The sequence below is a fragment of the Lemur catta genome, chromosome 12, assembly GCF_020740605.2.
Source record: "Lemur catta isolate mLemCat1 chromosome 12, mLemCat1.pri, whole genome shotgun sequence".
Classification (NCBI taxonomy): domain Eukaryota; kingdom Metazoa; phylum Chordata; class Mammalia; order Primates; family Lemuridae; genus Lemur; species Lemur catta.
The window spans coordinates 49,927,744-49,951,467 of NC_059139.1; the positions used below are offsets into that span (position 1 = coordinate 49,927,744).

At 33.5% G+C, this 23,724-nt stretch overlaps 1 protein-coding gene across 3 annotated transcripts in view; it reads right to left on the reverse strand.

The window, feature by feature from the left end:
- The window catches only part of AP3B1 (adaptor related protein complex 3 subunit beta 1), a 225,752-nt gene that overhangs the window by 123,673 nt on the left and 78,355 nt on the right, over positions 1-23,724 (reverse strand). For all 3 annotated transcript variants that reach the window (XM_045566381.1, XM_045566382.1, XM_045566383.1), the window contains exons 8-14: positions 21,842-21,997; positions 18,079-18,176; positions 16,316-16,370; positions 16,155-16,226; positions 14,144-14,206; positions 11,023-11,155; positions 5,404-5,513 (exon numbers count right to left, since the gene is read on the reverse strand). In XM_045566381.1, the coding sequence (XP_045422337.1) occupies positions 5,404-5,513; positions 11,023-11,155; positions 14,144-14,206; positions 16,155-16,226; positions 16,316-16,370; positions 18,079-18,176; positions 21,842-21,997 (687 nt within the window). The remainder of the gene's footprint in view (positions 1-5,403; positions 5,514-11,022; positions 11,156-14,143; positions 14,207-16,154; positions 16,227-16,315; positions 16,371-18,078; positions 18,177-21,841; positions 21,998-23,724) is intronic.

Consider the following 23,724-nt stretch of genomic DNA (forward strand, 5'->3'; position numbering starts at 1 on the left):
TCAAAAAGTAAAATAAATTTAAATTTTAGTTTTCATATTTTCAACTATATCACTTACTAAATCACCAGTAAAATCAAAGCTTTGAATACAATAAAATCTATGTTCTCTTACCATGTGCTAGGCATTGTTTTTGAGAACTTTACATATTTTCTTAGTCAATCATCACCAAAGCCCTATGAAGTAAGCTCCACCACTATCTGCACTTGAAATATGAGGAAACTATTAACAGAATAAGAAAGTGGTTAAGAATCTTGCCCACATCTCACAGGTTGTGAGTGGTGGAAACAGAATCGGAACTCAAGTCTGAGTCCAGAATTCACATTGGACCACTTGGGCAGAGACAAATGAGTAAGGTAAGCTAGGAAAAATACAAGCCAGTGAGCCACTAAGACTGGTTCTGGTCCCAGATTGTGCATATCATGGAGGCAAATAACTTCAACTGAATGGGCCTCTTTTACTTAATCAAATTAAGGATTATTCTTTCGTCGCCCATTCTTCTGCCACATTGTACAATGGCTGCCTTAATGCCTCCTGCTGTTTCCCCAATAGCCAGACTTTTCAGGGCAGGTCTACGACATCCTCTTGCCTATTCCTGCACCCATGCATGGTAGGGCATTTCCCCATTTCCTTTTACCTCATTTTATGAACAGGTAAAGTGGCCAAAGGGGGAAGAGGTCTCACTATCACTTCTGTTCTCCCTTCTCCCCAGAGGGTAGACAGGCCCAGGGTTCTGCCCTGCTAAAGTGGTTTATGTACCAGTGGAAAATATGCTCAATACTATCCTCTTGTCCTTTGACATTAATCAGATTGGCTTTTCCTAAAATTACAGTGGTTTAAGATACCACCCCTGGATCTGAGGGTGAAATAGGTAGAGATTCAAGAGAATAGAGGTCTCATCTAAGGCTCCTATTTTAAGGCTCACATTTTAGAATTATTTGTCTGCATTTAGGAGTTATCAGGTGCTTGGTCAGATGAATAAAGTCCTGCTTTTGTTTCCACGTGGCTTATGTTCTTATGTGAATAGCTAGCTCTCTTGACTGTTTAGAACAGAGAGATTCTGAGAACTCAATCACACCTCTTTTGTAACTTTGAAGCTTACATCTACTATATCCCTCACCACCATCTTCTGGGGTAATTTGTGCCTTCAATCCCTGGCCATTTTTAGGGTTCTGCACAACAAATTGTCTTGCTTCTTGCTCCCTTGTCCCACTGCAAGCACTTCAGCTTCCTCAAATATGTTAGATTAGCAACAACACCTTATCAGCTTTTTATCCTCCCAAAGTTCAAATTTGTGCTGAAGAATTACATGTAGCTTTCTTGTAATTATTTTATCTCTCCTATTATCACACTCCAGTTTTGCCTACTTTTGCTTCCCCTCTTTGCCTTCCTGTAATTAGGAGAAGTTTTCTATTTTATTTTCTTTCCAAAGGACCATATTTAACATGTATTTATCAATTTCTACTTTTTTGTCTGGTATTCTATTTTACAAAATCAACTTTGGGAATGTGGAATCACAGAAATCATGAGGCGAGAACATTTCAAAAGGAAGAAGTGGTTAGTGAAATCAAATGTTAACAAAAGATCAAGGGAGATATAGACAGAAAAGTATCCACCGGATTTATTAAGAAGGAGATAGCAACCTTGGAAAAGGTTTAATTAATGAAGTGCTGGGAGTCAAAATCAGACCAGGATGAGTTGAGGACTGAATGAAGTAAGGGAACAAAATTCTTTTCAGATAATTCTTTCAAAAACTTTAGTTTTAAAGGGAAGAAGAACATGAAGACACAGTAACAAACACACACGCGGCACTCCTATGTGCCAGTCCATGTTCTAAGAGCATTACATATACTAATATAATATTTATACCAATAATGTAATGTAGGTCCTTTTACTATCATCATTTTACAGATGGGAAAGTGAAATACAAAGATTTTAATGTAAAGACACAGAGTGGTAAGTGGTGGAGTCTGGACTAATATTTGTTGTTTGAGTTTATTTTTTTTAAATAATTTCAGATTTACAGAAAAGTTGCAAGAAGAGTAAAAATAATTTCTGTTTCGATTTCAGTTCTTGATATTGGTCTATTCAGAAATTCTATTTCTTCCTGATTGAGCCTGGGAAGGCCATGTGTTTCTAAAAAATTGTCCATTTCCTCCACATTCTCCAGTTTGTGTGCATAAAGATTTCTGTAGAATTCATAGACGATATCGTGTATCTCTGTGGCATCGGTTGTGATTTCTCCTTTCATGTTCCTGATGGAGGTTATTAGAGATTTTTCTTTTCTGCTCTTGGTTAGTCTAGCCAGTGGTGTGTCTATTTTGTTTATCTTTTCAAAGAACCAACTTTTTGTTTTATTAATTTCCCTTATGGTATTTTTGTTGTCCTTTTCATTTAATTCTGATTTGATCTTAATAATTTCTTGCCTTCTGCTGGGTTTGGGGTCAGTCTGTTCTTCTTTCTCCAGCTCTTTGAGTCTATTCATTAGGTTGTCTATTTGTAAGTTTTCTGTCTTTTTGATATAGGCATTTATGGAAATGAATTTCCCTCTCAGGACTGCTTTAGCTGTGTCCCATAGATTTTGATAAGTTGTGTCTCCTTTGTCGTTTAATTCAAAGAATCTTTTGATTTCCGACTTGATTTCTTCCTTTATAAAATAATCGTTCAGGAGAAGGTTGTTTAGCTTCCAGGACTTTGAGTAGGAATGAAAGTTTCTGTTAGGGTTCATTATTACTTTTATTCCACTGTGATCTGAGAAGATGCATGGTATGATGAGACAGGAACACTCATACACTGCTGGTGGGACTGCAAACTAGTGCAACCCCTGTGGAAAGCATTATGGAGATACCTTAAACAGATTCAGGCAGACCTACCATTCGATCCAGCAATCCCATTATTGGGCATCTACCCAAAGGAACAAAAGTCATTCTATAACAAAGACACCTGTACCCGAATGTTTATAGCAACACAATTCACAATTGCAAAGATGTGGAAACAACCCAAATGCCCATCAATCCACAAATGGATTAGTAAACTGTGGTATATGTATACCATGGAGTATTACTCAGCTATAAGAAATAACGGTGATATGACATCTCTTTGGTTCTCCTGGAGAAAGGTGGAACCCATTATATTAAGTGAAGCATCCAAAGAATGGAAAAACAAGCATCACATGTACTCACCAGAAAATTGGTTTCCCTGATCATCACCTAAATGCACATAGGGGAAGGATACCAATCGAATATCAGACTGAGACAGGGGGTGGGGGGAGGGGATGGGTGTATGCCTACAAGATGAGTGCGTTGCGCACCATCTGGGGAATGCTTGAAGGTGCTGACTCGGGGAGGTGGGGGGTGGGGGAGGGGATGGAGGTATGACTACATGGTGAGTGCCAGGCGCACTGTCTGGAGAATGGACACGCTTGAGGCTCTGACTCAGGGGGATGGGTGGGAGGGACATGGACAATGTATATAACCTGAGCTTTTGTACCCCCATGATGAGCTGAAATAAAAAAAAATAAATAATAATAATAATAATTTCTGGATACCCTTCACCCAGATTTCCCAAATGTTAACATTTTGCTACATTTGTGTTAGCTATCTCTCTAGGTATACACATACATTTTGTTTTCTTAATCGATAAAATTGTAGATATGCCCTAATTCCCCAAAATACTTCAGTGTGATCTTCCTAACAAAAGGAATGTCCTTACCCAATCACAGTAAAACAATTTTAAAATCAGGAAACTAAATACTGAACCAATACTATTATCTGATCTATACATTATATTAAGATTTTGCTACTTGTTCCTATAATATCCTCTATAGAAAAAGAAAAGACAAAATCATGTGAGGCATAGTATTGTCACGTTCTTTTTGTCTCTTTTAATCTGAAAAAGTACCTGAGTTTTCCTTTTCATTTCATGACACCGACATTTATAAAAACAGTACAGTTATTTTGTAGAATACCCTCAATTTCAGTTTATCTCATATTTCCCAATGATTAGATTCAAGTCATTCACTTTGGACAGGAATGTAATAGCCCTGATGCTGAGTTCTTTTCAGTGTATCATATCAGAAGGCACATGATCTCATTAATGGCAATGTTAACTAGGTTAATTTGGTTAAGATCATTTTTTGCCAGGTTTCTCCATTATAAGTCACTATTTTAACCTTCAGAATTAAAAAGTACCTTAAAAGGATATACTTTGAGACTGTGTAAATACTCTGTTACTCAAATTTTCACCCACTAGTTTTTAGTGTTTGTTAATAATTCTTGCCTGAATCAATTATCATTGTGCCAGTTGGCAAACAGTGGTGTTCTAATTCCATCATTCCTTCTACATTTACTAGTTGTTTCTGAATTGTAAGGAAGAGCTTCCTTTTCTCCCCTATTCAATCATTTATTTATTCATTCCGATGCAGACTTAGAGATTCTTACCTTATGCCATGGGTTATAATCCTTTTACTATCATTAATTTTTTTGCTGAAATTGGCCAGCTGGAAGCCCCTTCAAGATGGCTCTTGGGTCCTTTTGTCATGTCTCTATCACTCTGTGAGCACTTTCCTGCTTTTGTTTGCCCCAACAAGATGTTCCAAGCTCATCTTGTTCTTTCTTTACCCTAGCTCTGAAATCAGCCATTTCTCTAAGGAATCCTGGTTCCTTTAAGTGGAGAATAGTATTTAAAAATGAAGATCTACCCATAAAAAGGAATGAAGTACTATATTCTACAATATGCATGAACCTTGAAAACATGCTAAGTGAAAGAAGCCAGAAAGAAAAGGCCACATATTATTGTCCAGACTAGGCATATCTACAGAGATAAAAAGTAGATTAGTGGTGGCCAGGGCATAGAGCAAAGGGAGGCTGTGCACTTTCACTACGGGACTTTTCTTAGGAGTAATAAAAATGTTCTGCAATTACCGAGTGGTGATGATTGCAAAAGTTTATGAGTATACCAAAACCCAACAAATTATACACCTCAAAGGGTGAATTTTATGGTATAAAATTATATCTCAATTAAAAAGAGAAAGAAATCTAGGTACAAGGTGTACTCAGTGGTACTGGGTTATTATTGTTTCCAGGCCCTCTCAAAGGACAGCACTGAGAAATAGATGCTTGTATTTTCATTTACACATTCACATGTGACACATAAATGTGTATATATACTCACCCAACACCTCAATATCTATATTAAAAACCCAGGAAGCTTACACTGCTATCTCCAATTCCAATCTAACACGGCAAGTCTCATTCTATCCTTGCCCCTTTTCAGATTTGTAATTACCCTCCTACAACAGCACAAAATCTTAGACCACAATTTGAATCCAGTTCAGTTCTCCTAAGCACTACCACATACTGAATAAAATTCAGTAGAATTCAGCAAACATCTCTTATTGATACTCACAGTGATACTGTCCAAGAGTTTGGCCATATGTTTAATAATTTCACCATGTTGTGCAGGTTGCATTTGAAGTAATTTCTTTATAACAACCACACTTTCAGCAACAACTATTTCTGAAAAAGACAAGAGATTGTTCATACTAAGTATATGTAATTCAATTCAAATGCAATATGCTTGGTAAAATGTAAATGTAAATTAGCAAAACATTCTATATGTCTTAAAAGACCAGTTGAAAAGTATAACCATGAGTGTGCTCCCAAATTTTGGAGTGAATGCCTGTCTTAAGTAGAGGAGAACCTCTGTTGCTATCTCCTACCTTCTGTTATCCACGTCTAACCTCGGCTTCTTTAGATCAGGAAAGCAACAGAGGTTATATTATACTGCTCACCATAGTGTTCTATGTCTTTAGCTTTTAACCAGAGCTCTCAAATATTGCTCTTTGATGCCTACCAATTATACAGTGGCAATCAAATATCTACAGTCTAAACAACATTTCCCCTATTCTATAGAAAACAGCAAGCTAAAAAAATTTCCTTCAGTGATATGTCCACAAAAGTGAGTAGTAAAGATTAGTAGCAGTAGGAAAGATGTTACTGTAGAAACAACACTGAAGAGTGGGACTTGTGGGCTGGATTGTCTCCATTTGCCCCATGAGTTCACTTTGTCTTTCTCTCCCCACCTCTGTGCCCTCAGAGGTCCACCTGTAGACTACATCAACCAGACTCCCTTGCCCCTGGCTTCTGGCAGCAATAGTAAGTACCAGCAGGAGATCGGGGGAGAAAGGAGAAAATATTTACTATCCTGTATCCCTCCCCTGCCAGCCTCCCAGCTAACACATGCAATCCTCTACCGAAGGTATCAGTTCCTGTGAGTGGCTCTCCCCTGCAGGGTCTGGTAACTGTGCCTCCTCCTCTTGCCCTTTCCCTTCAGTCCTAGGTATGGTAAGGGCTTCCCACTGTTGCTAGCCTGTTATCCCCACGGTGCTACATCATACCTTGTTGGTTTCCCTTAATCCTGCCCACACTGTATAAACAGCTCCTTCATTAAGTTTTCTTCAATCCCCCTTTTAAGTGTTGTTTGTTGCTAGGGCCTTAACTAATACAGTAACTGCTACTGGAAGTGGCTAGGAAGCAAATCCTCAAATCGGAATTATGTGATTGAGTTATCATACTAAAGTGGCTAATCACTGGTCCAGTTACTTTTGGGTGGCACCAGTAGAGAAATTTAACATAACTAGTCTGAGAACCTTACTTTATGGAATAAATCTTATGTAAACTATTATAAATGCTACCAATGCCAAGAAAATAAATCAACATTGCTTTTACTTATTATTTTGACATTTTTTATTTATAGGTCTTCATAGATCTTACAGATTCCCTGGGGTATACTAAAAAGGTTTATTTTAATATTATACTGGAAATACCATGATTTGTGTCCTATTACTTTCTCTGCAATATATTTTACCTTGCTCTCCTTAAGAATATAAACAAATTTTATCATTCTAACCATTATTAAATGTATGTATTTCAAACTGCATAACTTTCTCCATGGGAATGAAAAATTAAGTAACAGTTAATTAATATTAATGCTTTAGTTTACAAAATGATGTCATATTTCATTTTCTTCTCATAATAACAAAAGGTGGATAACCTATTATTATCATTTTAAAGATGAAGAGAGATGCACTGGAACTATGATTTTGTCCAGAATTCAAAGGCAGAACCAGGATGTACCATTCTACCTATAATAATCTATATTATTATGAGCACGTATTACTTCTAAAAAGACCACTTATTTGTGCTATGAGAAAAACAAAGGTAAATCAGAATGACACCCTGACCTCATTAAGCTTACACTCCAGTAGAAAAAATAAAATGGTTACGTAATTACTAGTGAAGCCATATATGGTAAGTATAGTTTTAACGAATTCATAGTATAAAAATCAATATTTTAAAAATATATTATTGCAAAACTAGCCTAAGGAAAAAAATGATGTATTATTTTAATTATCTATAATATAGAGGCAGGATTGCTTATAGTTGAAATATGTATTTGGAATGTTATATATCCTTTGGAGCTATATTAGTTTCACACTGTTGCTGTCACAGATTACTACAAACAGAGTAGCTTGAAACAACACAAATTTATCATCTTACAGTTCTGAAGTCAGAAGTCTAACAGTTCTTATGGTGCTAAAATCAAGCTCTCAATAAGGCTGCATTCCCTCTCGAGGTTCTAGGGGAGGAAAATCTATTCCTTGCCTCTTCCAATTTCTCGAGGCTGCCCCACCCTCCTTGGTTCAAGGCTCCCTCCTAACAATCACATCATTCTGACCTCTGCTTCTGACATCTTCTGACTTTCCTGCCTCCCTCTTTCTCTTATAAAGGCACTTTTGATAACATTGGGCCCATCCGAATAATCTCCTCATCTCTAAAACCTTAACTTAGTCACATCTGCAAAGGCCCTTTTGCCATGTAAGTTAACATATTCACAGGCTCGGGGCATTAGGACCCAGGAACCTTCGAGGGGCCATTATTCTACCTACCACGGGTTCCTTCTCATTCCCTTCGAGGAATTCCACACTACTTTTCCTTTATGCTACCTTCTGGTGTCCAAAGCCCTCAGCACTGTGGTGTTAACCCACCAGAAGCACAAAATGATCCCATGTGCTGGACCTGTCCTAGCTTCCTCCTTGTCCTCAACTAAACTTAATGGACCTAAATCTAAGAAATATAGTCTATTACTATACACATTTTACAAATGAGGAATCAGGTAGATCAGGTAATTTACTCAAGATACCATCAACATTCAAACATAGATAATCTAGTTCTACATGTAAGCAAATAGCTGGCAACAGAGTAAGTGGTCAGTATATGGGAAGACTATAGTACACTTATATTACTATCTTTTCCCATTAGACTATGAACTCCATAAAGGCAAGAATCTTTCATAAGCTAAATGAGTACTACATTAATGTATTCAACATTTATTAAATATCTCAACTAATTCAAGTCCTCAGTAAATGCTTATTGAATTATTACAAAACTAAACAAAAAAAGGTCTTCCACCCCTAATCCTTTTAGTTTATAGTAGATGGCAATAAGGTTATTCAGACAAGCAAATTTTGCTAATATGTTATCTGAAATAAATTACCTTAGGCAATTAAATTCTCCTAAGTCAACTGAAATGCAGATTTCTCCTACTAAACGTCCTTAAGAAATTTGTTTATCAAATTAACCTTAGAGAGTGACAATGGACTATTTTAGGGCAAGCTTCGAGTCTGCTTAGAAAAGTCCTCAATAACATACATATACACAAAACTACAGCTCTAAGAGAAATAGATTAAACATACATAAAAAACACTGGAGTCTCAATGCTGTCCCTGAAGTTTAAAGATACATTATCTAAAGAGACAATGGGGTATCAATTTCGCTATAAAATCAAAGAATCACAGATTCTTAAAAGTCACAAAAAATCTTGCAGATTTTAAGGAAACTAAGGCTACATTCATAGTATTTATTTCTAAAAATAGACCTTTTAATAGGAAGTGGAATGGGCTCTACTGTTAAAGTTAAAAATACTATAAAATGTTCTTTTATGTTACTGATTTTAATATAGTCTCCTTATTTGTTTTACCTCTTAATTCTATTGAGCCAGATTTCCACACTACAAAAAAAATGTAGCATATAAAATTAATTGGGTATTTTAGGTTAATGATGATTATACAACCAGAACCTGGACAACGCAATTTATGTTTGTTAGTATTCAAACTGCAGGGAAAAAAATCCATAGCTATAAAGAGTTTTGATTTATCAAAAACAAAAGCCTAAACATTAAAATATCAGATTTTAAATCAGTAAATCTTCTTACTCTTTGTGAGTGATTACATATAATATTAATCTTCCAGTATCTAATTATAAAACAATCTATTCTTCCATTAAAAGTGCTATAGGGGGAGGACATTTATCTTTTAAATCAAAGTGAATAAAAATATTTTTGACAAGTTAATGTGTTATAAAGCTGAAGCTTTAAAAGCTACAGCTGGAAATTTTCGTATCAGAAAAAAGAGTCAAAAAATAAAATTGAGAAAACGTAAATATGTTTTGTATTTGAAAGAACTAATCAGTGTTCTAACTAATTTCAGGTGGGTTTTTGTTTTGTTTTGTTTTGTTTTTGTATGCTACTAAATTATAAAGAACAATTATTCTGGTAAACTTTGGTTCATAATCTTTAATGTTCTGAAATTATTTTCCCAAGGAATGTATTTTATTTGGTCAAACAGAAAGTCATTATTAAAGATACAGGAAAACAAAAAGCATGGTTTTACAGTCATATTTTCAAGTGTGACATAGAAATAGAGACAAAAATATTAGTCTTTGTTAAAAATAGGAATAGATAAAATGGATAACATTTATCATCCTATCTCCCCTCTGTCTGTTACTTTGTAGAGACAAAAAAATTTTTTTAAACTATGTTCTTGATAATTTTTGTTGTCATTTATTTGAAATTTTAATACTACATATAGACAAATGTTCTATCTGTCATAATATCTTGAGTTTACAAGTTTCAAATTTTATGTTCACAACAAAAATCAATGTTATTTAGGAATAAATTTTCTTTCAATTTTTTTCATCAGAAGTAATTTCAACAATGTTACTGTTTTCTAAAGAGATTTACATGTGGGAAAAGATAATTAGGGATAACAGGATTATTGTCATGAAAAGTTATTTTTCAAATAAAATATTAAAAATAATCAATTTTATTATGTTTCACCTTATGGCTGCTATGCCATATGTGCCTGTATCTAGACATTACATAAGCATATATTTAAAATTCCACTAATAATTTCAATGATTTTACACAGAAAATTATGCTTTTTCAAAAAAAATTTCATTTTAATCAAATATATAATTATAACAAGTGTTCTAAATAAATTATTTTAAAGGTAAAAGTTGAATTATTTTTCTTTCTCTAAATGGCCCCATTAATTCTAAAGCCATACCTATAGAAACAGCTGACACTTTACCACAAAACAATATGAAATCTAGATTACATATTTTACTGGATATTATCTACAGAGTTTTACCAAACACTTAGATATCGTTTCGCTTAAAATATGAAGCTGTACCAAATTGATGGTTTTTGAATCTAGTTAATCTTTAATATAAAATTATTAGATGAATTTCTGGGGGGGAAAAACATTGAAGGTACACAGTTAACATATTTTTTGATCTAGCCACTTCTCCATGTTATAAAGTCATTTGCCTGCTTTTAGCACCCTCTGCAGGTGAACCAATATTATGCATGACTTATTAAAAAGCAGTAAAATAGAACCTTTGTGGAAAGGGTACAATGAAGGTGGTTAAACTGTCAAGAAGTAAAACAAATTAAACTTTCTTAGTTGTGTTGAGGCAAAACAATGATAGTTAATTACCTAATTTAATTAAAAAAAAAAACAATGTTTGCACTTATGTTCACAGATAAAATGCCACTTACTGTGACTATACTAATGACATATAGGAAAAATTAAAATGCAAAGTTAAAAAGGTTACAACTTACAGATAATACCAAAAATATTCAAATTGCAAATCACTTGAAAATAAAATGAAACTATGAACTTACCATCCCTGTTGGACAGCAAACAGACCAGGCCATTGAGGCATGTATCAGTGACTTCTGAGATATTGGTTGCACATCTGCCTATAGTCTGAATAGTAGCTGCTGCAAATTGTTTATCCTGGCTTTTCACATAGGTCTAGAAAACATTAGTTCAATTAGTTTACACATTGGTACTATGAAGTGAACCAAAAACCCTATTATATTAAGCTTTGTCAACATATAAGAATTCAGGAACACATAATCTTCTCGTAAGCACAACACGGGGCCCGACTGATGACTTGGGTTAATTTAGTTTTGTTTTTTTACTTAAAGAATGTGCCTATAGAAGCAGCACATTTTCAAGCCAGGCTCATTCACCTGTGGCCACAGTGGCTTGAGACTCCAAAACAGATAGGGAGCAGTCACCCAAAGACAGCAATTAGTTTAAGTGCAAGGTTGAAAGAGATGATGAGAACTCTCTCTTTGGAGGTTTCAGTTCATTTAACCAGCAGCACCTGTGAATCTATGAAAAAAAAGGGTCACTTTTTCAGAGATACTAACTTCAAAAATTGGGAGAAAAGGAATAAGACCAGTATGGTATTCACAAACATTTTACTTTCAAAATGGTATCACAATGGTTGCAAAACCATAACAACAGCCACAGTGAGCAGCATTTTAATAAAGACTACAAATACCCAGTTTACAACAGAATATCATACTTTTGAAATAGGTTTTTTTTTTAAAGCATACTTTTAAAAACACTTTAAACAGCACATTTATACAAATTTAAAAATAAAAAATCACTGATTAACAATTGGATGTTAAAATATATTTACAAAATTTATAATGGTCCTAAGAGAATTTCACTTTGGTTAGAACTTTCCCAATTTAAAAAGTAAGCTTTCATTGTTAACAGAAACAAATGTACTTTTAATATGCATATTTATATTTTATATCACATTATATATACATAGGATTTAAAGTCCAATTTTCAACTAAATTTTTTAAAAAATACTCCCAACCTCAAATGAGAAATACACAATTTAAAATTAACACTATGGTTATCTAAAATACAAAAAAAGATATACATTTAAATGCTGTATAAATGACAAGTGGGGGAGAGAATCTACGAATAGCTAAAAAAAAAAAAAGGGACAAATTTAGTAAGAATGGGACCAAGGTGATTAAATATGAGGAAATAAACAAATTAAACTTTCCTAGTTCCGTGAAGGTAAAACCAACTGCATTTAAAACTATTCCCAAATAGATTACTCAATTTCCTCAATTAAAAAAAAATACTTATGAATCTTCAGAAAAATTCCCTATTTTACTCAAGAAGTTATTAAAAGCAAACTATGTTTATGAACATAACACATAAATAGAAATAAAGTACAAATTTAGACAATGATAAAAATGAATACGTGAAGAAAGAATATGTTTAAAAGTTTAACTGAAAAATGGACCTTATTAAATAAATATCCTGATCTTAAATGAAACAACTAGATGACAAATATTCTGAAACAGGTATAGTGTGTAACCTCTATACAACCAAACACTTCCTTAAGATTACCTAAGATTCCCTTCCTACAATCCCAGGAGAATTGACATAAGCAGAAAATGGACGGTGAGAAGACACCCAAAGAGATTACAGAGGACAACAGAAAAAAGGATATGAGTAAACATGAAGATCAAAACTCAAAGATTAATAAATAAATAAAATATAAGAATGAAGTAAAAATCAAATTCAGCTGTGATCTATAGCTAATAAGATTACTGGATAAGAACTGAAGATACTACATTTCCTGGCATATAAATATGAGTGGGTTTCCAAGACATCTTAATTTTATAAGGAATTTTTCTAGAAAAACATATAGCATGAAAAAGCAATCCATTTATGAAAATACAAATCATGGACATGCCATAATATTCTACTATTCCTCAAAAAACTTTTAAACCACATAGCTAAAAAGAAATATAGGGTCTATATAGCTAAAAAGAAATTTAATATGGGCTTATAGAAGAATTACGGCAACAAAATAAATCTATAAAAGGTAGGCGTTGATAAAAACTCTGTGACTACTGCGCAGCACGTGGAATATTTTTGTTAAGAAAACTGCTGATGGGATGTGAAACTCATACTACTGACATAAAGTTTTCTATTGCTGTGCTCCACCACTAATGCTTCAAAGATGACTCTTCTATCATAAAAGGCATCATGTCCATCAAGTAATTTTTGAATAGTATTTTTTTGGGAAATAAGCTAAAAACATCTCATCCATCAGCACATATGGTTTAAAAATACAAAAAATAGGCTGGGCGCGGTGGCTCACGCCTGTAATCCTAGCACTCTGGGAGGCCGAGGCGGTTGGATCGCTTGAGGTCAGGAGTTCGAGACCAGCCTGAGCAAGAGTGAGACCCCGTCTCTACTAAAAATAGAAAGAAATGATCCGGCCAACTAAAAATATATATAGAAAAAATTAGCCAGGCATGGTGGCACATGCCTGTAGTCCCAGCTACTAGGGAGGTTGAGGCAGTAGGATCGCTTAAGCCCAGGAGTTTGAGGTTGCTGTGAGCTAGGCTGACGCCACGGCACTCACTCCAACCTGGGCAACAGAGCGAGACTCTGTCTCAAAAAAAAATAAAATAAAATACAAAAAATAAAATAAAAACAACAATTAAAAAAATCATGGTGGGCACTTACAAACCAAATATTTTTGAGTTGTATATGAGGCTAAAGTTGTACAGTGTCTAAAATAGTGATAGGTCAATCAAACAGGGACAACTAGGTAAGAAATGAAGCCATTTTCGTGAGTGCAGAGTACAGAAAGCACTACAGATTCTGACAACACAAAAAGATGACATCCTTTCCAGAAATGAAATTTCAAACAAAGACAAAGTTATAAACCAAAGTCTTTCAAATTCTATGAAAACATGAAAGGAAATATTATTCCATTTCCTTTAAGTTATAAATTTGTAGTTAATCCTTATTCTTAAAAATTTATTAATTTCTTAGTTGTCATTCTTGTCTCAAACCACTGTTTTATTTACATAATTACATATTTCTAGATTGGGAAAGATACAAATTTAACTTAAGAATTGAACATATGTTTTAGAAGTTGTTTTATAATTAGCATTATACACATACCTGAAATTCTCGAAGAAGAGTTGATATGTTAGCTTCATTTGCCAGGTTTGTCAAAATTTCAAGCTATGGTAGAAAAAAAGAAAAAGTAAAGATTTTAAAACATAAGTAAAAAGATAAACTTAATAAAGCCTAGGCATTTAATTGAAAGGTAATTTCTATTTTTAAAAAAATCACACTGTCACCAATGTGGTGAGGCATTATACCCTTCAAGGTGACCTTAGTCTGTCTTCTTATGCCTACGCAGAGACTAGACAATTACTAGTTCTTAAAAAACAAATTAGAAAAAGGAGACTTCTACACCTTACTCATTGTTTGCCCCAGCTTTACAATTTATATCTAATTAACTTAAACAATTTAAGCTAGTTTAACTTTTGCCTTTTGTTAGTAAAGTTAGAAAACAATTTGCCCTCTCCATCTAATACCTGCTTTCCAGATACCAGTTGTCTTGATTTTCCTACATTCTACCATTCCAAATACTTAGACATTTTAATTCCCTCTTTTGGATTTATAGATATAAGAAATATGTAATTACAAGTGCATCTCCAATGGGCTTGCAAAAAAATTTTTTTTACTCATAAAAAATAATCTCAAGAAAAGCAAGAAAAAGAAAAAAGGAAGAGAACAGATGAGACAAACAGAAAATAAGATGTGGACACATACTCATATCAATAATTACATTAAAAGTAAATGAGTTAAACATTCCAATTAAAAGGCACAGATTGTAGAAGGAGTTCATTATATATTCTGGGTACAAGCCATATTTATTCAGATACATGTATTGGGAATGTTTTCTCCCAGATTACAGCTTAACTTTCCATTTTATTTTGGTGACTAAATTTTAACTTTTTGAACAGCTTTTTAAAAACAACCTCAATCATACAAAAAGTTACATGTATAGTATAAAGAACTGGTTTTTTTTCTCTGAATGATTTGCGACTATAGTTGCCAATCTGATGCCATCTCATCCCCAAACACTTCAGTATATATTTCCTATAAAAAATGGCATGTTATACAGACCACAGTACAACCAAGAAAATCAGGAAATTAACACTGACGCATTAGTTCTGTGCAATTGTCACTATGCATTTAAGTTTCATTGTCTCAATAATGTATAATAACAGGATCCAGTTCAGTATCACATATTATATTTAGTTTTCCCCTTCAGTCTGAAATAGTTTCTCAGTCTCTGTTTTGAATTTCATGACTCCATGACTTTTGATGATTAGAAACCAAATTTTTTATAAAATATCCTTCAATTTGGGTGTGTCTTAGATTTTCTTATGATTGAACTCAGTTTCCATGTGCATAACACATAATTCTAACATTTATTGAATAGTCCACCTTTTCCCCATTGGTTTGTAATGTCTCTTCTATTATACAGTAAATTTTCACATGTATGGGTATGTTTCTAGGCTTTCTATTCTATTCCACTTACTTTTCTTTCTAAATATCATACTGTTTTAATCATTATAGCTTTATAACTCCTAACTCCACTCTATATTGTAGTTATTTTTCTCTGAAAACAACACTCTTTCATAATCCTTCATGTCAGCATAAACTGTGCTTTTCACCTACTCTCCACCTTTCAACTTCCCAATCAACCTACCAACAACAAAAAAAATTGACAATTGTCATTCTTTTAAGATCCTTCCAAATATCATCTTTTCCAAATCTTTCAAAGAATTAGCCTCATCTTTCTGTTTTCACAGCACTCAATTCAAATTGCTGTATCACTTAGAATACACGGTGCTAAAATCATCTATTCACATGCTTGTCTCCTTCAGCATGAATCATCCAAGGTGTAGGCAGCATGTCTTAACTTTATCAGAATGTAACATAGTAACTATTAATAGTACGTAAGAATACAGATTAGAAAGTATAAAGAAAAATCCTTAAATGTATCTGTTTTTAGAAAAGCAGGACTCCATTTTGTGGATGCTAGAAAGTTATAGCACTATCTCTGCAAAGTAAACATGTATTAAGAGTACCTGAAAAATGAAAACATACACACCTTCAGTGTCTTGATCATAGTTGGATCAGTTGACCTAACATAGAAACTCTTCAGATAAGGTTCAAACATGCCCTAAATTACAAAAAATATATATATATAAATACATTTATAGTATTAATATGTTCATTTGCCTCTTAAATTGTGTGTCCTAATGTACATACCTTTCTTTGAATTGACATAGTTGCTATATTTTGTAGGACAATATACTGCACCTCCCTAGAAATTAAGAGAGAATTTTCACTGGTTATATTTTCCAATGAAACATCTTTGAGTAAACAGTACAATATTGAAAAAGAATCGGCAATAAGTTACATAATAAATTAGAAGTGATTTGTCATGAGGAAGAATTAAAACAAATTTTATAATAATGTACTCTTAAAATACAAAGTCAATATTGATTCTGCTTTGAACACATACAAGGAACGTATTCTTAGAGTTAATGGGGTAAACATGACCACAGTGCTAATAATGTAAACTCTGACTGAAGGCTCACTCTGTCACTCAATCCTGCCCAGAGTGAAGGCCAGATTTAAAAAGCAGTCTCATAATATTTTTATTTATATTTTTATGTCCAAATATAATAAATGAACTCATATAATAAGTGAACTCAATTTGTTATAAGGTTTCATGTGAAAGACCCATTCCAGATCTTTCTGATATCCTTTGAACCAGCCATAGAAAAGAAAAATTATTGAACTAACAAAAGAGAAAAGAATGACTAAATATAAAGATGGGGAACAGGAACACAAAGGAAATGTCATCTCACTTGTTACTAAGGAATGGCAAAAGCTAGTCAAGGGCTAAAGTTGAGTGCTAAGTTCTAGTTAAGGGCAAAAGTAAATATATACCTTTTTTTCTCCACCCACTTAGTGGAAGTGAGCACTCAATAAAAAAACAAAATTTTTAATTTAAAACAACTCATTATTGTAAAATATCTAAAGCATGCTAAATAGCTGTAACAAAGTTATTCTTAAATACAGAAAACAAACAAAAAATATCTGATTTCAAACTGGAAATCACGTTTCTCATGTTACATGTCCTGGGAACTCAATACAGGTATTTTGAATTGTTGACCTAAACCACTGAATTATAAGGAGGTAAAATTAAAAAGAAGGTGGTGTGCTTCCTTGCTTTCTATGTAAATATCTATACAAAACTAAAAGAATATGTAATTCTTTAAAATGAATAGCTATTAAAAATATAGCTCTCTTCACACATGTGCACAGAGGGAAGTATAACTCAATGAAAATCAAACGGGGAAGGGAGTGGAGGGGATGGGCAAAAACCTACCTAAGGGGTACAATGAACACTATCTAGGTGGCGGGCACACTTATAACCCTGACTCAAGCATTACAAAAGTGATCCACATAACCAAAAGCATTTGTACCCCGGAATACTTTGAAATAAAAAAATATATATATAGCTCTTTTTTTTTTTGAAGAGAAGAAAAGAGTTTATTAATTTGCTAGCATATGAGCAGGTTGGCAGAGTTTCATCTCAAAATACCAACATCCTGTTTCTGTATAGCTCTCCTTTTAAAATAGAGCAAACCACAGTAATTAAGTCAATCTGACGGTACTTCAGTATAGTTTTTCAGCAATTCCAGATTTACTAAAACTCCCAAACATCATTATTTTTATACCTAAAAATATCAAACACCTAGTTACCAGTGACAGCATATACTACTCTATGCCACAAATATTTTCAATCTCTTTGGGCTAAGTTTAAAACATTTTCAATATTTATCATTAAGTTTGAGATAAATGTTATAAATGCTTTTATATTGATCCCCTTTAGTATGAAATCTTATTGATAAAATGTAGTCAGAGCTACTTATTAAATGTCTGAAAGAAAGATTATATTTGTTCAAACATTACTTTTGAAGAAACACAAAAGAAAAAACATATATAAAATATTGACTTACCTATTGCTACGGAGTAAACGCACTACTGATTTAGAAATAATGCCAGTTTCAGATTTTGGCGCTATATGCCAATACAGCTGAGCAACTGCCATAACCACCTAAAAGATAAAGCATAAAAATAATAGGAACTAGGAACACTAGGGCAATCTACAGTTTCAAAATACATTATTAGATATTGTTTCCTTTAACTCCTACAAAATTCCTGTGAAGTAAAATAAAATGTTATTGTTGTAGTGAGTTGAAGAAGTGCCCCTCCCCCAAATTTTTGTCTATCCTTAGAATGTGATCCTATTTAGAAGATGGGTCTCTGCACAAATGACTAAGGTAAGGACTGAAATGAGACCATGCTGGATTTGAATAGGCCCTACATTCAATGAGAGCTCCTTATAAGAGACAGAAAAGGACACAAAAAGACACAGAGAAGAAGGCAATGTGAAAATGGAGGAAGAGATTAGGGTGATGCATCTACCAGCCAAGAAATGCCAACAACTGCCAGCAACCACCAGAAGCTGGGAAAGAGCAGCTTTCTCCCTCAGAGCCTCCAGAGGGTACCAACACTGTTTACACCGTGATTTTGGACTTCTGATTTACTGAAATGTTAGCATGAATTTCTGTTGTTTTAATCCACCCAGTTTGTGGCAATTTGTATGACAGTGCTAGGAAACTAACACATCCTCAGAAAAGAAAATAGATGTTAAACGAACTGCTCAAGATGTGACAGCCACTACGTGCCAAAGCTCAACATGACGTTCCAAATTCCATGCTCCTCCTAGTACTGCTACTGCTCTGAGACTGGGAATTTTTAAGAATTGTAAGCATGCCTTTCAAAGTGAAGCCAGATACTTCAGGATAACAGTAGAAGTAGGCTGAAATAAAGAAAAATCAGCACATTTAAGTTATAATTAAAAGAACTCCATTAAAACATCTAAAGCAGCATTTAAAATTATCTTATTTTTCAAAATGCAAACCTTAAAAATAGTCTTTAGTTCAAAGCCATTATAAGGGTGATTAGAATTTCTCTGTCTCAAAATATAAGAGTTTCCCATAAGTGCCTTTACACTTAGATTCAGAGTGACAACTGCAGAGACACAGCTATAGAACTTACATAATCTTGTCTTTGGCTCAAAGGATATACTAATACTACTTTATTTTTGTTTGGTATAAAATTCTAACAAATACTCGGCAGTTTTATGTATGCCTAAATAGTATACAGCACATGAGAGTGCCTGAGGTAAAAAGAGTTTCTTCTGAAACTAAAAAACTGTATTTTAAAAATTACAGATTACAGGGTCCTAAATTTACTGTTGTTTGGCATTAGTTGTACTTTTCTACAAGACTGATTATGCCTTTAGATGTCAGTCCAGAATTTTAGGAGTGCAAGAATATCTCATTTCTTCACTTATGATCTACAAAATATGATTTAATTATAAAGTAAACTCTCCTAAATTTAAAATCTTACAAAGATAAAAGAATCCCAATTAATGATTGACCTAATACAAGGTGATAGTCATTTGTAAAAATATTAAGCCACATAGCTGGCTAGTAAGTAGTATATGACAGAAAAAAAAATTGAAGCTTAATTTTAATGTATTTTATACATAATAATTAAATGCTATTCCATCACAAATAATAAGTCCAATCCCACTGGCAAGAACATAAACTGTACCTTCTATATAGGTCAATGTTTTTAAAATTCTAGCTTCCACTTGGTATGTCATTCATTCTAATATATTAGGGCATTCCAACATCCAAAAGGACTAAATAATCTTCTTTTTCCTCAATATTACCAATCCAACAGTTTAAAGTTTCCTCTAAACTCAAAATTTGAAATGTATAGGCTAATTTATAAAAGCCAAGAGGAAAGCTCCCAAAACTCCAGAATCCAAAAAGACTAAAAATGTACAGCCTCAAAGGCCTTCTACAGTTACATCCAGTATGTTCATAATAAAGTACAAACTATATTCATTTTTCTATTCTTAAATATTCAGGCCACTATCACCTTATTTTAGACTGTTAACATTCTGTTTCCAGTATCTATCTGTAATCCAATCTACACAGCAATGAATAAATTTTCTGAAACAAATTCTCAAAGTCTCTCCATAAATCTGAGTATAAGGTTAACAAAAAAGCTACTCACAATTCTTTAAAAGTCAGCCTTTACTTATATTTTAGCAGCATCAAAAAACAGGGTACCAAAATATACTAGAACAAAAAGTAAACTACCTCGATTTGTTTCATCATTTGAGAACAATTTTGATCAGTAAGTATTTGGACTTTAAAATCAATTTCTAAGACAAAATTAAATTAACAGTGATTCACTCATAAAGCAGAGTTTTAGATGGCAAATTGCAGCTACCTAACTAGTGTCTGGCTAAGCTAGGGCACACTAAAATAAAATCATATTTTACAACATCTGTGGAATAATATTTTTGTTATGACCGAACATGGTTACTGAATAATGATTTGGAAACAATTACCAGGTGTATGATAAAAACTGCTACTGGTTACTAAGATATACAAAGTTGTAAACCCTAAATTCTCAAGAATCAGAAAATAGAGAGTGACTCAAGTAAAGTTCCTCATACTCAGAGTTTTCACTAATGTAAGAAAAAACAATTCATTAAGAATATTTTCTTAATTAAAAATATTTTAAGAAAATGTTTAACTTAAATTCATCAAGCCTTTAGATGTAATTTTCAGTTATCAGGAAACACAGGGTTTAAAAGGATAAATTAAATGACATTATAAAAGAAGCAACCAGACAAATCGAGAAGGACATTCTGCAGGACTTGAGAGGCTTTAAACAATTTAACAACCAGATGTAATGCATGAGATAATGGTCTGGATAAACTATAGAACAATTTAAGATAAACTGGTATTTTATGAGATGAAATTTTATTGAAATACAAAGGCGGAGAGAACTGACTAAAAAAAAACAGGTTAAAAATTACAACACATGGTAAGATTTTTATCTTGGTTAAAAATATATATGTACATATACATGTGAATATATGTATATTTATACAAACAAAAAAAGATCTGGAAGAAAATGCACTAAGATATTATAACTGATTTCTGAGTGATGAGAATGCGATGTTTTAATTTTTTTTTTAGTTTTGCTAATTTATATTTTCTGATTTTTTATTGTGTACATGTATTCTTCCAAAATATAAAAGGTTATTTAAAAAGACGTCAAACAAAAAAAGCCCTAGGACTCAAACAAAGATGATTTTTAGTTACTATTACTACCAATGTAAGTTCACTATGTGTGAGGTATTACTTTTTGTTATACTTTAGTCTCTTAAAAATTCTGTCAGTTAGATAGAAACATTATGGACTCAAACACAATGGAGTAACTGAGAAATATACACAGTCTTTGCATAAAGGTTAATATAATCCAATTAATTGAGAAACAACTTGGGCTCATAACTTATATTAATAAAAAGCCAACTAACAAAACTACAGAAAAGCAAACAAAGTCCACTAGGCCAACAACTACCAAACCAGGATTCTCATCAAAACCTAATTTTGCATACCTGGAAACACTGAAGGCTGAAATAAATTTAGGCATTACTTTCCAGAAATGAGTTCTCTAAATCTATAGCTTCTATTTCATACTGTATTTCCAAATATCCCTTACATGTGTTTGGTATGTAAACAAACAAATGCTCCATTAGCATACATAGACTCATTTACTAAATTTACATACTTATTACTATTTTTAAAAATCTGTGAATCATTTCTTATAAGGATTTTAACATACCGCTGCATTCCTGCTCTGAAGCAAAGGCTTTGTATTTCTAATCAAGAGCCTATGGTCTGGATCCATAGCATATGTCTTCTTCCTTTTGTCAGTCTTTTCCTTCTGTTCATCATCAGATTCATAGAAATTTTTTTCATTGTCTTCTAGACCATCATCCTACAATAAAAGAAATCCAATCCCAAGATTAGTTCACACCTTAAACAGCTCAAGTAATTATACAGTCTAAGAAAACTGTGTTTTACAATATCTGCAATAACATCTTACTGTTGTAACATACTACCGTTGGGGCAATTTCAAAATATTATACAGGCCTGGCACAGGGCCTCATACCTAGTCCTAGCACTTTGAGAGGCCAAGGCAGGATAGCTTGAGCCCAGGAGTTTGAGACCAGCCTGGGCAATAGTGAGACCCTGTCTCTACAAAAAATTAAAAAAAAAAAAATCCTTAGCCAGGCGTGGTGGCACGCACCTAGTCATAGCTGCCTGGGAGGATGAAGCAGGAGGATCATGTGAGCCCAGGAGTTTGAGGTTGCAGTGAGCTATGATGATGCCACTGCCACTGTGCTCTAGCCCCGGCAACAGAGTGAGATCCTGTCTTTAAATACATACACACATACATACATACATATTTTTTAAAATAAAATAAAAAAATAAAAATATTATACAACTTATATGGAATAAAAGGCTTTTTATTTTTCTCTTATTTTATAACACAGTAGCAGTGGTACAGATGACATTTCTACTATAATACATAGTTAATCTTTGAATATTAAATCCCCATAGAAATACCTATAGTTGCTCAAAGGGAACACATGACCATTAGATTCTAACAAAGCCTATGACACTACACAAAACCTCAAAACTATTTCCGTAATTGTCAGTTACCCTATAACTAGATCAAAGAGTCAGAAGAAGGAGAACTGTATGAACAGTAACATAAAAGAAATCATAATAAAGCTTGACAGGTAAAAACTAGTGATTAAGTACATCCCTGAGTTGTTCAAAAAAAGTTTGAGATTTATGAATATTCATAGGAGTTGATTCCAGGTTTTTGTTTTAAATTCTTTATCTCCACCAATAAAATACACCTATCTACAGCCATTTAGTCCCCAAAATAAACAAAAAGTACACAAACACAGTAATATCCACATACATCCAATTCAACTACTGTTTAGAGGTAATTTTTGTTACCAGGTATTTGAAACATACTTTCTGCTTCTGGGAAGATGGAATTGATATACTTTTTCTAATTTCTCTCACTAAATACAACTAGAAACACAAAACATTACATATAAAACAAACATAAGAAGACTCTGAAAGGCAATGAGAAGGAAGACTGGCTAGGGACCTCAGGACCCAAAGAATGACACAACAGTGAGTTACCTCGGTTTACTTTTTATCTCATCTCTCCAAGACCAGGTGCTGGAGAAGCTGGCAACAAGTACAGATAAAACAAACTCCCAAAGGACCAAGAAAGCGGAAGTCTAGCAAGACAGAAAACTTTTAGACATAATTATTCTAGTGCAGCCAACATCAGAGAAAAAATTACAGCCCTACCCCCATTCCTACCAGTAAAGGCTAAGATGATCATCCTAGACTTTCACTTGCTAGGCTGTAGCGTGATGCCCCAACCACCCTATCGAGGTGGTTTCAGAAAGGCTAAAATGGGACCAAGATTTTCATCCCCATCAGGAGGTAATTAGAACCCTCATAGTGTCAAAAGAGATCAAGTGGGGTGCTTGGACTTCCAAGCCTACCCATTAGTAACATAGTGACCTTATTCTTCCCCACTGCGATGATGTCAGGATGACTGGAGGATAGCCAGGACTTGAAGCACCACACCTAGTAGTAACCAAAGCCATTCTCCCATACCATGGTGAGTAT